The sequence below is a fragment of the Ictalurus punctatus genome, chromosome 14 (assembly GCF_001660625.3).
Source record: "Ictalurus punctatus breed USDA103 chromosome 14, Coco_2.0, whole genome shotgun sequence".
NCBI classification, from domain to species: Eukaryota; Metazoa; Chordata; class Actinopteri; order Siluriformes; family Ictaluridae; genus Ictalurus; species Ictalurus punctatus.
In genome coordinates this window covers 23,739,635-23,753,580 of record NC_030429.2, presented here as the reverse complement: position 1 = coordinate 23,753,580, position 13,946 = coordinate 23,739,635, and the positions used below count along the sequence as shown (strand labels likewise).

Here is a 13,946-nt window from a genome sequence, read left to right as displayed (position 1 = left end):
CTTTTTTTTTTTGTTTTTGCATGCATTTGTCAAGTGGATAGATGAGAACATTTACTGTAAAAAAATAAATAAATAAAAAAAACAACAACTTTCGCTTATAAGAGAAACAACATGAGCAACTTAGACCAAGCACGAAATCTTGTACTGGGGGCGGAGCTTATTTGGGGGACTGGAAAAATGAAGAAATAAAGCAAAATCCACAGCAATACTGTAGTGAAAGGGATATTTCAGAGTTCTTAGCTCATGGTGGTAATGTAAAAACCATCTCACACACACACACACACACACACACACACTCACTGTAGGTGTCCTCGCTGCAGCATGGTGTGTTGGTCTGTGTGCTGTAACCGCTGGAACCCTGAACAGACTCCCGGCTGCTGCGTGGTATATCCAACGACAGACCACGAGACAGACACACGGCCAACTCCTCATGAGCTTCGTCCTGTAACACACACACACACACACACACACACACACACACACACACACACACACGGTTAGAGAAAATCAGAAGATATAAAGGAAACCCTTGAAGCGATCAGTATTTCAGAATTGTCGTTCGCTGGGCCGACGTGACTCGCTGTACGTTTCTCGTAAGTTAGTGCGCCCTGCTGTAAAAGCAAGAACGCATGGTCCGTGGCTTTCATGCCGAATTGCTCAGGTGCGTTCAAGTCGTGTCGGAAAGATCGCATTTACGAGTTGAACGTACGCGAACGCAACCACAAAGTCGTAATTACAAGGTGAGAAGGTACACCGCCATCTTGCTCCGACCAAAGTGACTCGGGCGCACCTGACGTCGTAATTACGTTATGTAATTACAGATTACGGACGTGTTACGGATCTTTCCGGGATCGCCGCTACGTCTTTTCTCTTTCGCCATTTCTCCTGTGTTGCTTTTATGCACCGTGGACATTTCGAATGTGTAAAATCGTTCTTTTACGTGAGACTATTCGTGCTGCCATCCTGACCAGCACGACCTGGAAGAAGAAAATCTTAAAAGCATAATATCTAAGCTGGATGATTTGTAAAATCATGGCCATGGTTACGATTCTGTCCTTTTCTTTAATGAAGTGTTTCGCGTAATCACGGATCACGATACCGGTACTGATCACGATACCGGTATTATTTCTATATATATCGCCCAGCCCTGATAGAGCGCATTTATAATAAATAGCTGAATTAGTGCTGATGTAAACCGACAGTGCTGCACTGATATAGACCGTCTGACAAAGAAATCGAGAAACAGAACATTAAATTTAAGTGTAAACCTCGGGATTAGTCGTCGTGCGTTACGGTACGTCATGGGAACTTACGACCTGCACACACTCGACACCCGACGAGCACGGGAACTCAAAAAGCTGTACTAGCTTGCTTGTGAACGCTGGGCTCAGAAACGTGCAGCGATGTGTAGACATTTTACACGTCGAAATGTCAAGCGAGAACGGCGACGTTAATTGTTTTTTGCTTAACGTTTAAAAGCGAACGCAACAGCATTGGAGTGAGACTGACACACTACAGCTGGGAATTGTTGTTTTTGTGGCTTACGGCGCTGGAATCTGAAGCAACAGAGCGGTAAAGGTAAAGGTATATATATCCACACACACGTTCCTATTTTCTGATCAGTCCTGGTGTGCATTTCTTCCCCCTCCTGCCTCAGCCTGAGGAGTGTGTTAATAACAGAGTGTTGTGTTGTGTTGTGTTGTGTTGTGTTGTGTTGTGTTGCTCACCCTGGGTTTACTGTGAGTGCTGGAGTTGGGGCTGGCTTTATGAGCTTCATCTCTGGAGCTGCTGCACTCACTGTTCTCCCTCACCCTCTCCTTCACCCTGCGCAGTGTGTTCACCATCGGCTGGTCATACGGACCCGGCCGGGCCCAGTCCTAAACACGCAGAGACACCACGAGAAATCTCGAGCCTTCTTTCTTTATCGGTGTTATTCATTCACACGATCATGTGTGCAGAAAAAAAAAGAAAAGAAAGATCGGACCGAACCTGTAAGCGAAAGCAAAAGTGATGGTGGGATGGATGGATGGAAAGAGAACAGGAGGGTGACGGGTGGAACTGACCTTCCAGCTGGGTACGCTGTTTGAGGAGGGGAAGGTGCCGGGACCCAGAGGAAAACACGGCTCGGAATCCAGCCCTGGGGCGGGGCCCGGTTGAGACCACGCCCACGCAGGGCCAGGAGGTGGTGATAATGGAACGATGGAGAGGGAAGGGTCCGCTGAATTAAACTGGGACGTGCTGCCGTTTACCAACTGAACGAGTGAAGTGAATACAAACAGACAGGATGAATGAGAAATCATATGAAAGGTTCAACACAAAGGTAAAATGATAACGATGAAATGAAACGGAGGCAAATATAAAAAAAACCCAACATGGCGGACTATCCAGTCTCAGTCAACCGCTCAGCGATAACTTGAGTGGAGAGATCTCATTTAGAGTATTTCTTTCCTTTCAGTGAAAGAGTATGTTGTGTGTGTGTGTGTGTGTGTGTGTGTGTGTGTGTGTGTGTGTGTCACCTTGTCTTCAGTTTTGGTGTTGGAGTCAGGTAATGTGGGAGTGCAGCTGTCTGTGATTGGCTGAGCTGACTCATCAGGGCAGGACGAGTCAGAGCACTGAACACACACGCGCCAAGCCATGCAGAGCGTGTGTGTACATAAGCGGACACAGGGAGGACAACAAGTTCCCACAAGGAAAACGAAACACACACACACACACACACACACACACACACACATACACACAAAGGAAAACACATTAGCACTTTGCAAAAGAAATGAGCAGGATGCACTGAGCAGCAGGATGTAAGAGCCAAAGCATGGGTTCTAAGCACTAATAACTAATTACTGAAGCTTCACGTGAGCGTGAGGGGGGCAGAGATACAGAAACAGAGAGAGACAGAAACAGACGGAGAGAGACAGAAAGAGCGAGGCAGAAAGAGAGATGGAGAGACACAAACAGAGAGAGGCAGAGAGAGAGAGAGAGAGACAGATAGAGACGGATAGTGACTGAGACAGAGAGAGACAGAAATAGAGAGAGACAGAAAAAGACAGAGAGACAGAAACCAAGAGAGAGAGAGACAGAAAGAGACAGAGACTGAGAGAGACAGAAAGAAAGAGACAGAAAGAGAAAGACAGAGAGAGAAACAGAAAGAGAGACAGAAAGAGAGAGACAGAAAGAGAGAGAGACAGAAAGAGAGACAGAAAGAGAGAGACTGAAAGAGAGACAGAAATAAAGAGACAGAAAGAGAGAGACAGAAAGAGAGAGAGAGAGAGAGACAGAAAGAGAGAAACAGAGAGAGAGACAGAAAGAGAGAGACTGAAAGAGAGAGAGAGACTGTATCAGATTACAGAACGCCAAGAGGAGACATTGACTAGTTTGAAGGATGTGTTCTGTATAAGTTTGTTTCAATGTATGCTTATCTCTGTGTGAGAGAGAGTGTGTGAGAGAGAGTGTGTGAGAGAGAGTGTGTGCGAGAGAGTGTGTGTGTGTGTTGCAGAGTGAGAATGACTCATCAGTTAGTGCTGTTCCACTGAAGCAGTGCCGGAGCTTCATCTGAAAACCTTGTACACTTTCTCGCGTTAGAACCCTGCTCTCATACACTGACGTGCATCGTTTCATCGCCATGACGACCTAGATTAACTTTAATGACTGCCATTTAAAAAGAAGACACAACACATGGCTACTGAAAAAAAAAATAAACCAGCGCTGTGTTCGGGTCAGATCCAGTACACACCGCCCTGTTTGGCGAGTAGTTCCGTATGAAAGGTACTGTTGGGTTGGCTAGAGGAAATAAACCAGTTTCTCCTTCTTAACTTGTTCAAAATGAAATGAAACACGACCATGCTTTCCTGGCTTTGTACTACAGTACTGACATCACGTGTTAACCACTGACTTAACGTTTAGATTCTAAAAACACATACCCGTGTAATGTATTTTTAACCCCCAGGCAACAAAAGTATGTGGACACCTGACCACTACACTTGTACGTACTCACTGAACATCCCATTCCATATTTAGTCCCAATTTGCTGTTATAATAAACTCTACTCATCTGGGAAGGCTTTTCCATTAAGGAAAAGATTTTTAAGGCGTGGCTTTGGGGATTTCATTCAGCTACAAGAGCTGGATACAGTTGTGGGCTTCAGACGTTGTGTTAACAGTTTGGGAAAGAACCACATACGGATGTGAGGATCGGATGTCCACATATTTTTGGCCATGCAGTGACCATGATAGATAGATAGATAGATAGATAGATAGATAGATAGATGGATAGATAGATAAGTTGAGTTAAGTTGACGATCGATAGATCTAATTGACAGTAATGTATACTGTGCCTTATTTGAATATGATTAAATAAACGAATACTAAGACAATATCCGGATATTCAAACATTATGAATCACCCATGTCTGATTATGTAATATCTCTCGAAATTGCGTGCCGTTTAAAACAACAACAACAACAACAAAAAGGTTGTTTGGATGTCGATGAAAAAAAGATGTAAGTGTCTCCAGCTGCATGGCTTCCTAATTTAATAGTGAATGCTCCCTAGCAACAAGAGACAGTTCCCATGGCAGCGTGAGCAGGCAGGGTTTCGTAATAATGCATATTCATTACTGCACGCAGTGACAGGCTCGCATCGCCTGATGCAATATGCATGAGGAAGAGCTGCAATAATACACATACTCCGAAAAATGTGAGTGAATGTCTCAGCCACTTCCTGGAGTGTTCGGTCTCTTCATGTATGAGATGGGAAAACAACAAAACACCAACAACAACAAAATGGTGGAGGTCTGTAACGTGTGAGAAATCCGGGTGTTTAGCAGTAGAGTGTAGACGAGTCACAGTTCGTACCTGAACGCTCCCTTCTGGAGGCATAGGGGAGGGGCTCTTTGACTGACAGGTGTCCTGAGAGGTGAAGCCCGAGTCGTGGGAGGAGACACTGGGTAGGCGGACGGAGCCTTGCTGAGGGAGGGCGGAGCCTCGGTAACGGAAATGTGATGTGGGAGAGTGAGAATGAGAGCTGCTTGAACGAGAATCGCTGCTGTTCACACTGTTCAGGCTGCTGCTCGGGGTGCGGGTTAGAGAGAGAGAGAGAGAGAGAGAGAGAGAGAGAGAGAGAGAGAGAATGAGAATATAATACGGGTATTAACACAATACCATATCTGTGTCTGTATTCAGATTTAAACCTGAAGTGGGTGTGGCCTCAACAGGAAGTTTTTTTTTAATTAAATATGAACTCTACCACTATGCCCATGAAAACACTGAGGGGAAAAAAACAGAGATAGAAACTGTAAGCATATAATGTCTTGAGCTCACTACTGGGAATCTCTCCATCCTATATATGATTTGTCAAAATATCTAAAAAAAAAAAAAAAAAAAAAAAAAACAATGACAATTTATATATTTTGCCATTTTCACTTCACAGTGTTTTACCACATTTGGAGCTTATGTGTGACAACTACGAACAATAAATCTTCTTCTGTACTAAGAAGCCACAATAACCTTCAGGAAAGTGTGAGTAACCAAACACTCGAAGCGGGCTGAAACACCTTGTTGATGAGAGAGATCAGAGGAGAATGGCCAGACCGGTCTGAGCTGACAGGAAGGATATAGTAACTCAAACAATCACTCTTTACACCCGTGGTGAGCAGAAAAGCATCTCAGAACACACAACACATCAAACCTTGAGGTGGAGGAGCTACAACAGCAGAAGACCACATCGGGTTCCAGTCCTGTCAGACGAGAACACGGATCTGACGCTATCGTGAGTACAGACTCGCTCACACTGGACAGCTGAAGACCGGAAATAGATCACGTGACTATTTTAAAAATCAAACTGTCCAGCTTGTGCATGCTGAGATACTTTTCTCCTCACCACGGTTGCAAAGAGTTATTATATATATATATATATATATATATATAATCTCTAGAGACTGTTGTGTGTGAAAATTCCAGGAGATCAGAAGTTTCTGAAATACTCAAACCAGCCCTTCTGGTACCAACCACCATGTCACGGTTAAAGTCACTGAGATCAGATTTTTTCCTCATTCTGATGTTTGATGAGAACATTAACTGAACTTGACCTGTACCTGCATGATTTAATGCACTGTGCTGTGCCACATGATTGGCTAACTGGAGAACTGAATCACTGAGCAGATATACAGGTGTTCCTATTAAAGTGGACTGAGAGTGTGTGTGTACATACATACATACATACACATATAGGGTTGCGAGATTGAGGTAACAGCTTCTAATCTAGGGTTTAAACTCCTACCAATTCGCTATAATCCAGCTCAATCTGTAACTATAAAACGTTATAACTCAGCCCAAGGCCACGCTTCCTGTGCAAGGAATTAGAAATAACCCAAATACAGCAACACCGTATAAGCAAGCGAACCCTGGCGTGCAGGTGGCCTAGCCATGATTTATATGTGGGCGCCCTGCTTGTAACACACCTGCACATGCTGGACTTTCTGGAGGTGGTGCTGGGAGAAGAGGGCGGAGTCTGATACGACCAGCTGCACTCGGAGCCTTTCAGATCAGCAATCACCTGCACGAAAATGCACAAAGATCAATACGCCGAACACGATTATAGCAAGCAGTTCCAATACAACCGAGATGTCCGTAACACCACGGGGTTTTTCCTCACTCTGTAGTTTTAGTTCAGTTTGTAGTTGGAGCTAAGTCGAATGAAGCTTTAATAGGTGTGTATGGTTGGTCTGTGTTTGTGTGATGTGGTGTGTGTGATGTGTTGAGGGTGTTTACACACCTGTTCGCTGGATGGAGGCAGCTTGTGAGGGTCCATAGTCAAAGACCTCAGATCATCAGAGATTGACTGCAGGTGCGTGATCTCACTCAACATACACACTTCCTCTTCCTAAAGTGTGTGTGTGAAAGAGAGAGAGACACACACACACACACACACACAATATGCATAATATTCCAATTAGAACCATATACAGTATAATAGTGAGTGATAGTATAAAACGTATAAAATACACATATAAGTTTGGGAAAGACGGACTTCAGGAAGGAGCGGGAATATTAATGCACACAGTTAGAAACACTGGATATTTGAGGTGACGGGAGACCGAGGGATGATGGGTAGAAGAGGAGGCGACTCACTATGGCGGGTCTGAGCATGGAGACGAACGTGCAGAATCGTGCTCTTTCTTCAATCAGGGCTTTCCTCACTGCCTGTCTTTCCGTCTCCTGCAGCAATGCGTACTTATCACTCACCCCCTGCAGAGCGCTGTCCACCTGCGGCTGGAGATCACCACGCCCTGCAGCACGCACACACACACACACACAAACACCTGAATCATTATCATCTGACAGCCATTCTGCCAACAAAATCAGGAATGTTTACAGCTGTAGTTGTTGTTTTTTTTCATCGTATCTAACGGATCATATTTTCTGATGTCATTTAGTCCGAGTCAGAACCTATGATCACGGATATGATGGATAAATGGTCTGATGCATCATTCTTTAATACATTTTTTTTTTTCAATGGTTGGCTGTGGTATAAGAGGAATAAAACACTTCAGGATGTGCTTTTATAGTAAAATAATCACGGGGTCACCGACTATTTCTGGAAAACAGCGCATCCTGGCATGTTTTTACCTCATGTTGTCGTTACCTGGCTCTACAATACAGCGTATCAGATTGTCCGTGTTCGTTTCTGTGTTTTTGGGCCAAACTGGATCGTTTTTGTCTCTGAGGTCAGACCTGATTGTGTTCTCAGGAACACTGTGTTACTCATGTGGGTGGCTGTCCTAACTGTGCAGCCTCCTGTTTATGCAACACACACAAACACACACACACACTAATCTCTTCTATCTGGAGAAACTGGAAACTACGCGATATACTACACAGGAATGCGGCTGCGGTCCAACGGCACGATGTAAACGTGCAATTTAGGTGTTAAGTTCGAGATCGGAGCCGGGGCCATTGTGGAAGGAAGAAGGAAAGACGTGAAACTTAAAGTTTCGCTTAAAATTCCTTTCTCGAAACAGGGTTTCACGCACTGATTACCGAGAGGAACTGTTCGTGAACGTGTACATGAAACGTGTGAAAGTTCCGTGTGAACAAATTTCTCTGCTCCTGCGCTATTTATAACGCTCAGGCATTCCACGTTTAGTCTTGTGCAGGTCAGATGAGACTTGAAATAGTACTCTCAGGACTCGAACAGTTGAATTTTACACCCCCCCCCGCAAAACTCTGGACTTATCTTTAACAGACGCTGTACATGATGGGGATATGATGTGATATCAGTATTGTTCTATAATATCCATGCACTTCCCTGATGCACTTTAGACAGGTTGAGGCTATGGTAACTCAAATAAGCACCCTTTATGACTGTGGTGAGCAGATGAGCATCTCAGAATGCACAACATGGCGAACCCTGAAGGCAACTGGTTACAATACGACAGCGGAAGAGCACGTCAGGTTCCGGCCCTGTCAGCCAGGAACGGGAATCGGATCTTACAGAGGGCACAGAGTCATCTCCTGGTCTTTACCCATCCTTCATTTGCCCAGTTTTGGTGAGCCCCAGATGTGTCGCCTCAGATGCAGCGTCAGATTCTTGCTCTTGGCTCTGTATCTGCATGGTTTTATGCATAGCGCGGCTGCTACCTGATTGGCTGATTGGATAATTGCATGAATGAGATGTTCCTAATAAAGTGGTGGCTGCACGCATCGTAATACTTATACGTACGTAATACAGATCAATGCTTTATTGTCAGCGGGCACACACTGAAGTCATACCTTTTCTCTGGCTGAATTGAAAATTGGTGCTTTATTGTGTAGTAAGTGCTCTCTGTAGTGTGTCAAATTAATAGGAAGTCCTCTGGGGGAAAGCTGAAAGCATTGTATTTGGAAGGGATCTTAAAGTAAAGCAATTATTACAGTATTATTAAGCTTAAAGCATATTATCATTTAATACATTCATCCTTGGTAAGTGCTTTAACTGGAGATTATCCTGGAACAACACCCTGGATGGGTCACCGGTCCATCCAAACTGAATACCTACCTACTGTACCACTCCGCTACCCTAAAACTGAATACCTACCTACTGTACCACTCCGCTACCCTAAAACTGAATACCTACCTACTGTACCACTCCGCTACCCTAAAACTGAATACCTACCTACTGTACCACTCCGCTACCCTAAAACTGAATACCTACCTACTGTACCACTCCGCTACCCTAAAACTGAATACCTACCTACTGTACCACTCCGCTACCCTAAAACTGAATACCTACCTACTGTACCACTCCGCTACCCTAAAACTGAATACCTACCTACTGTACCACTCCGCTACCCTAAAACTGAATACCTACCTACTGTACCACTCCGCTACCCTAAAACTGAATACCTACCTACTGTACCACTCTGCTACCCTAAAACTGAATACGGTATATATTATAATAGTAGCATAAAATGGACAAAAATACAATTGATCACATTTATTTATGCCTACAAATCCCTACACCACGCATGAGCCTGAACAATCTGATACGGTACACAGTATCTTGGGATGTCTGTGGATCAGACTCAATATTCCAGTTCCTAAATCTTAAGGCAGTGATTGGACATCAGGCTGAACTGGGCTGGTTTACATGGCGCCTGAAGAGTTGAGAGACTAGAAACACTCAACATATCACAAATATATTACGGCATAAACATGTTATTTAATGCTTCAGGCAGGAATCTTCCCTTCCTTTAACTGCGTTTGATTGGTGTGTGTGTGTGTGTGTGTGTGTGTGTGTGTGTGTGTGTGTGTGTGTGTGTGTGTTTATGCGTGAACATGGCTCGGGTGTGGGAAGGACTGACCTTTCTTTGCTTTCTTTTGCAGTTTGAGCGTGTCTGATGATTTCTTCTTGATCTCTTGCCGTGCTCGTTTGTATTCTGTCCATACGGAGGGAGAACAGAGAGGACAGAGGGGAGTTCTGTAATACTTTGAAGAGTTATTTCAAAGTCAGCGCAAGAAGAAAAAAAGCTAAAAAGAAAAAAAAAGGCTTTAAAGTGATCAGATGGATTTGTGATGAGTGAATAATCAGAGGCTGTGAAGTGCATGCAAACAGACTGCAAAGAAACGCCTGCAGCTATGAGACCCCTCTGTGTGTGTGTGTGTGTGTGTGTGTGTGTGTGTGTGTACCTTTGGCATGATCCTTATCCATAGTGTTGGCGACTCTCTTCCACTCCTCCATCTGCTCTTGCAGTGGGTTAGTCAATGAGTCCACAAACACCCTGCACACAACACACACACACACACACACACCTCTCACTCAGGAGCTGTGTAAATGTCTGAGAGAGAACACCGATTCCTGAACAACAACAAAACACTCCAAAGATCAAAAAAGTACAATTTAGTTTATTTTCTAAGAGAGAGAGAGAGAGAGAGAGAGAGAGAGAGAGAGAGAGAGAGTGTGTGTGTGTGTGAGAGAGAGAGAGAGAGAGAGAGAGAGAGAGAGTGAGTGTGTGTGTGTGTGTGTGTGTGTGTGTGTGTGTGTGTGAGAGAGAGAGAGATTGTGCGGAGCTCACATTGAAAACTGTCTGAGTTTGGCCTCTATGCTGCGGTGTCTCATACACATCCTGGTCAGAGCTGAACCGATGTCCCGGGTCGCACCTGTAACACACACACACACACACACACACACACACACACACACAAACACACACACACACACACACACACAAATGATTTTATAAACACATGCCCTTGAAATACAGGCAGAGATAATGAGCGATGAATGGAGTTTACTTTTTCACAGTTCAAACTCGCCGTGAAAACTGTGTGCGCAGTGCTTTGTATGTCACATGTAATGTTAGGACATGCAGGTTGAGCAAACTTCTGTGCACCACGAACACACACACACACACACACACACACACATAATAAACAGGGCATTATCGCTACAGTGTGAGTGTGAAAAACTGAAACCTGTTTAAATGTAAATGCATTTGTTTGTGTATAAGAATGTGTGTGTGTGTGTGTGTGTGTGTGTGTGTGTGTGTGTGTGTGTGTGTGTGTGTGTGTGTGTGTGTGAGAGAGAGAGAGAGAGAGAGAGAGAGAGAGAGAGAGAGAGAGAGAGAGAGGGAGAGAGAGAGAGAGAGGACATCGCAGATGGCTGTGCCGGATCAAGGTGTGCGAGACTTTCCTCTCCCTTCTGTTCCTCTCAGCATGAGAAAGAAATATATATATATATATATATATAGAGAGAAAGAGAGCAAGAAAGAGAAAGAGAGCGAGAGAAAGAGAGCAAGTAAGAGAGAAACAGCGAGAGAGAGAGAAAGAGAAAGAGCGAGAAAGAGAGAGAGAGAAAGAGAGTGAGAGAGAGAAATTGAAAGATAGATGGGAGAGGGAGGGAGAGAGACACACAGAAATGGAAAGAGAGAGAGAAATGGAACAATAGAGAGAGACAGAGAGAGAAATGGAAAACTAGAGAGAGAGAGCGTGAGAAAGAAATGGGAAAGAGATAGAGAGAAATGAAAAAATAGATAGAGAGAAATGAAAAGATAGTGATAAAGAGAGAGAGACAGAAATGGAAAGAGAGATAGAGAAATGGAAAGAGAGAGATAGATAGATAGATAGAAAGAGAGAAAAATGGAAAGATAGATATATAGAGAGAAATGGAAAGATAGATAGATAGAGAGAGAGAAATGGAAATGTAGATAGAGAGAAATTGAAAGATAGATAACCGATAACTAGATAGACATAAATGGAAAGAGAGTGAGAGACAGAGAAATGGAAAGATAGATAGATGGACAGAGACACAGAGAGAGCGAGAGAGAGCGAGAGAGAGCGAGAGAGAGAGAGAGAGAGAGAGAGAGAGAGAGAGAGAGAGAGAGAGAGAGAGAGAGAGATACGGTTCCAGCATCAGGTCACCTGAAAGTGTGTTTGCCCCCTTTTTGGGGATTTTTGTATAAATGTACAGTTTTGTGTTGTTTCTGTTATTGCACCTGCACAGATATTCTGATCAGCATGTTCTCTTATTTACATTTACTCCATCACACTCTCAACCAACACACTGGCTTGTGCCATAGAACAGTTCCGTCTTCTCTACACTTCCACCTTCTCTACAGCTCCGTCGTCTTCTCTACAGTTCCGTCGTCTTCTCTACAGTTCCGTCTTCTCTACAGTTCCGTCTTCTCTACAGTTCCGTCGTCTTCTCTACAGTTCCGTCGTCTTCTCTACAGTTCCGTCGTCTTCTCTACAGTTCCGTCGTCTTCTCTACAGTTCCGTCGTCTTCTCTACAGTTCCGTCGTCTTCTCTACAGTTCCGTCTTCTCTACAGCTCCGTCGTCTTCTCTACAGTTCCGTCTTCTCTACAGTTCCGTCGTCTTCTCTACAGTTCCGTCGTCTTCTCTACAGTTCCGTCGTCTTCTCTACAGTTCCGTCGTCTTCTCTACAGTTCCGTCGTCTTCTCTACAGTTCCGTCTTCTCTACAGTTCCGTCGTCTTCTCTACAGTTCCGTCTTCTCTACAGTTCCGTCTTCTCTACAGTTCCGTCTTCTCTACAGTTCCGTCTTCTGTGGGTTTTCTGTTTTGTATTGTTTGTTTGATTTACACATTTTGCGAAGGAGTTTCCTAATCAGAGTACATTAGTACAAGTTAACACTCAAAAATACGGCAAACATCTGCACAAATCATAAATGAAAGCAATGAATTAATTAGAAATTAAATTGTAAACACTTCGGGAAGCAGAAAATGTCAGCCATGTGGACGTTAGACAACCAGTTTTTAACAGGATTATATCAAAAACGTTACTTTTATGTTGTTTTTTTTTTAAACTGTTTACTGCCACTGCCATGTGCAATAAAGTAAAATGATACGGGAAAAAAGTGTTGAACACACAAACTGAAACGTATTTAATACTTCGTGGAGAAGCCTTTGTTTGTAATAACAGCTTCAAGACGCTTCCTGTATGAAGAGGTTAACGGGCCGCAGTATTCAGGTGTGATTTTGGCCCGTTCTTCTAAACATACTGTCTTTAAATCTTGTTCAATTGGATTCAAGCCAGGTGATCGACTGGGCCTTGATTTCTTTTAACACCTTGATTTCTTTCTCTGAAACCAATTGAGAGTTTCCTTTGCTGTATGTTTGGATCGTTGTCCTGCTGGAAGTCCATCCACGTCTCATCTTCATCATCCTGGTGGATGGCAGCAGATTCTTCTCAAGAATCTCCTGGTAAAGGGCTCCATTCATCGTTCCTTCAATTATATGAAGTCTGCCAGTACCATGTGATGAAAAACAGCCCCACACCGTGATGCTTCCACCTCCAGACTTCACTGTTGGTGTAGTGTTTTTAGGATGATGTGCAGTGCCATTTCTTCTCCAAACATGGTGTGTAGTATGACAGACAAAAAGTTCCATTTTGCTCTCGTCTGACCAGACTACACTCTCCCAGTATTTCATAGGCTTGTCCAAATTAGTTGTAGCAAACTTTAAACAAGCGTCGACATGCCTTTTCTTCAGTAATGGAGTCTTGTGGGGTGAGCGTGAGCAGTGGAGTGCATTGCCTATTGTTTTCTCTGTGACGATGGTACCTGCTGCCTCCAAGTGTTTCTGGAGCTCTTTCCGGGTGCTCCTTGGCTCTTGGGCTACTCTTCTGACCATTCTTCTGACTCCCTGGTCAGAGATCTTGCGAGGAGCTCCTGTGTGTGGCCGGTTGATGACGGACCGATGTTGCTTCCACTTGCGGATAATGGCCCCGATGGTGCTTACTGGAAGATTCAGAAGTTTTGAAATACGTCCGCATCCGATTCCATCGATATGTTTCTCAACGATAAGGTTGGAAGGTCTTGGGAGAGCTCTTTGCTTTTACCCATCATGAGATGTTTCTTAGGTAATGAAGAGCCTTTTTATAGACCATCAATTTACTAACCTAGCTGATATTAATTTGCGCAGATAGGAGGTATAATTACTTATGGATATCAACTG

At 43.9% G+C, this 13,946-nt stretch overlaps 1 protein-coding gene across 3 annotated transcripts in view; it reads right to left on the bottom strand.

The window, feature by feature from the left end:
• LOC108275179 (MTSS I-BAR domain containing 1) overlaps window positions 1-13,946 on the bottom strand; it is a 36,724-nt gene that overhangs the window by 4,451 nt on the left and 18,327 nt on the right. The window contains exons 4-14 of one of the 3 annotated variants that reach the window (XM_053685897.1): window positions 10,549-10,633; window positions 10,163-10,254; window positions 9,838-9,912; window positions 7,127-7,284; window positions 6,771-6,878; window positions 6,457-6,551; window positions 4,853-5,063; window positions 2,517-2,612; window positions 2,064-2,252; window positions 1,728-1,877; window positions 301-442 (exon numbers count right to left, since the gene is read on the bottom strand). In XM_053685897.1, the coding sequence (XP_053541872.1) occupies window positions 301-442; window positions 1,728-1,877; window positions 2,064-2,252; window positions 2,517-2,612; window positions 4,853-5,063; window positions 6,457-6,551; window positions 6,771-6,878; window positions 7,127-7,284; window positions 9,838-9,912; window positions 10,163-10,254; window positions 10,549-10,633 (1,401 nt within the window). The remainder of the gene's footprint in view (window positions 1-300; window positions 443-1,727; window positions 1,878-2,063; window positions 2,253-2,516; window positions 2,613-4,852; window positions 5,064-6,456; window positions 6,552-6,770; window positions 6,879-7,126; window positions 7,285-9,837; window positions 9,913-10,162; window positions 10,255-10,548; window positions 10,634-13,946) is intronic. The other 2 variants (XM_053685898.1, XM_053685899.1) reach the window with 2 other exon arrangements.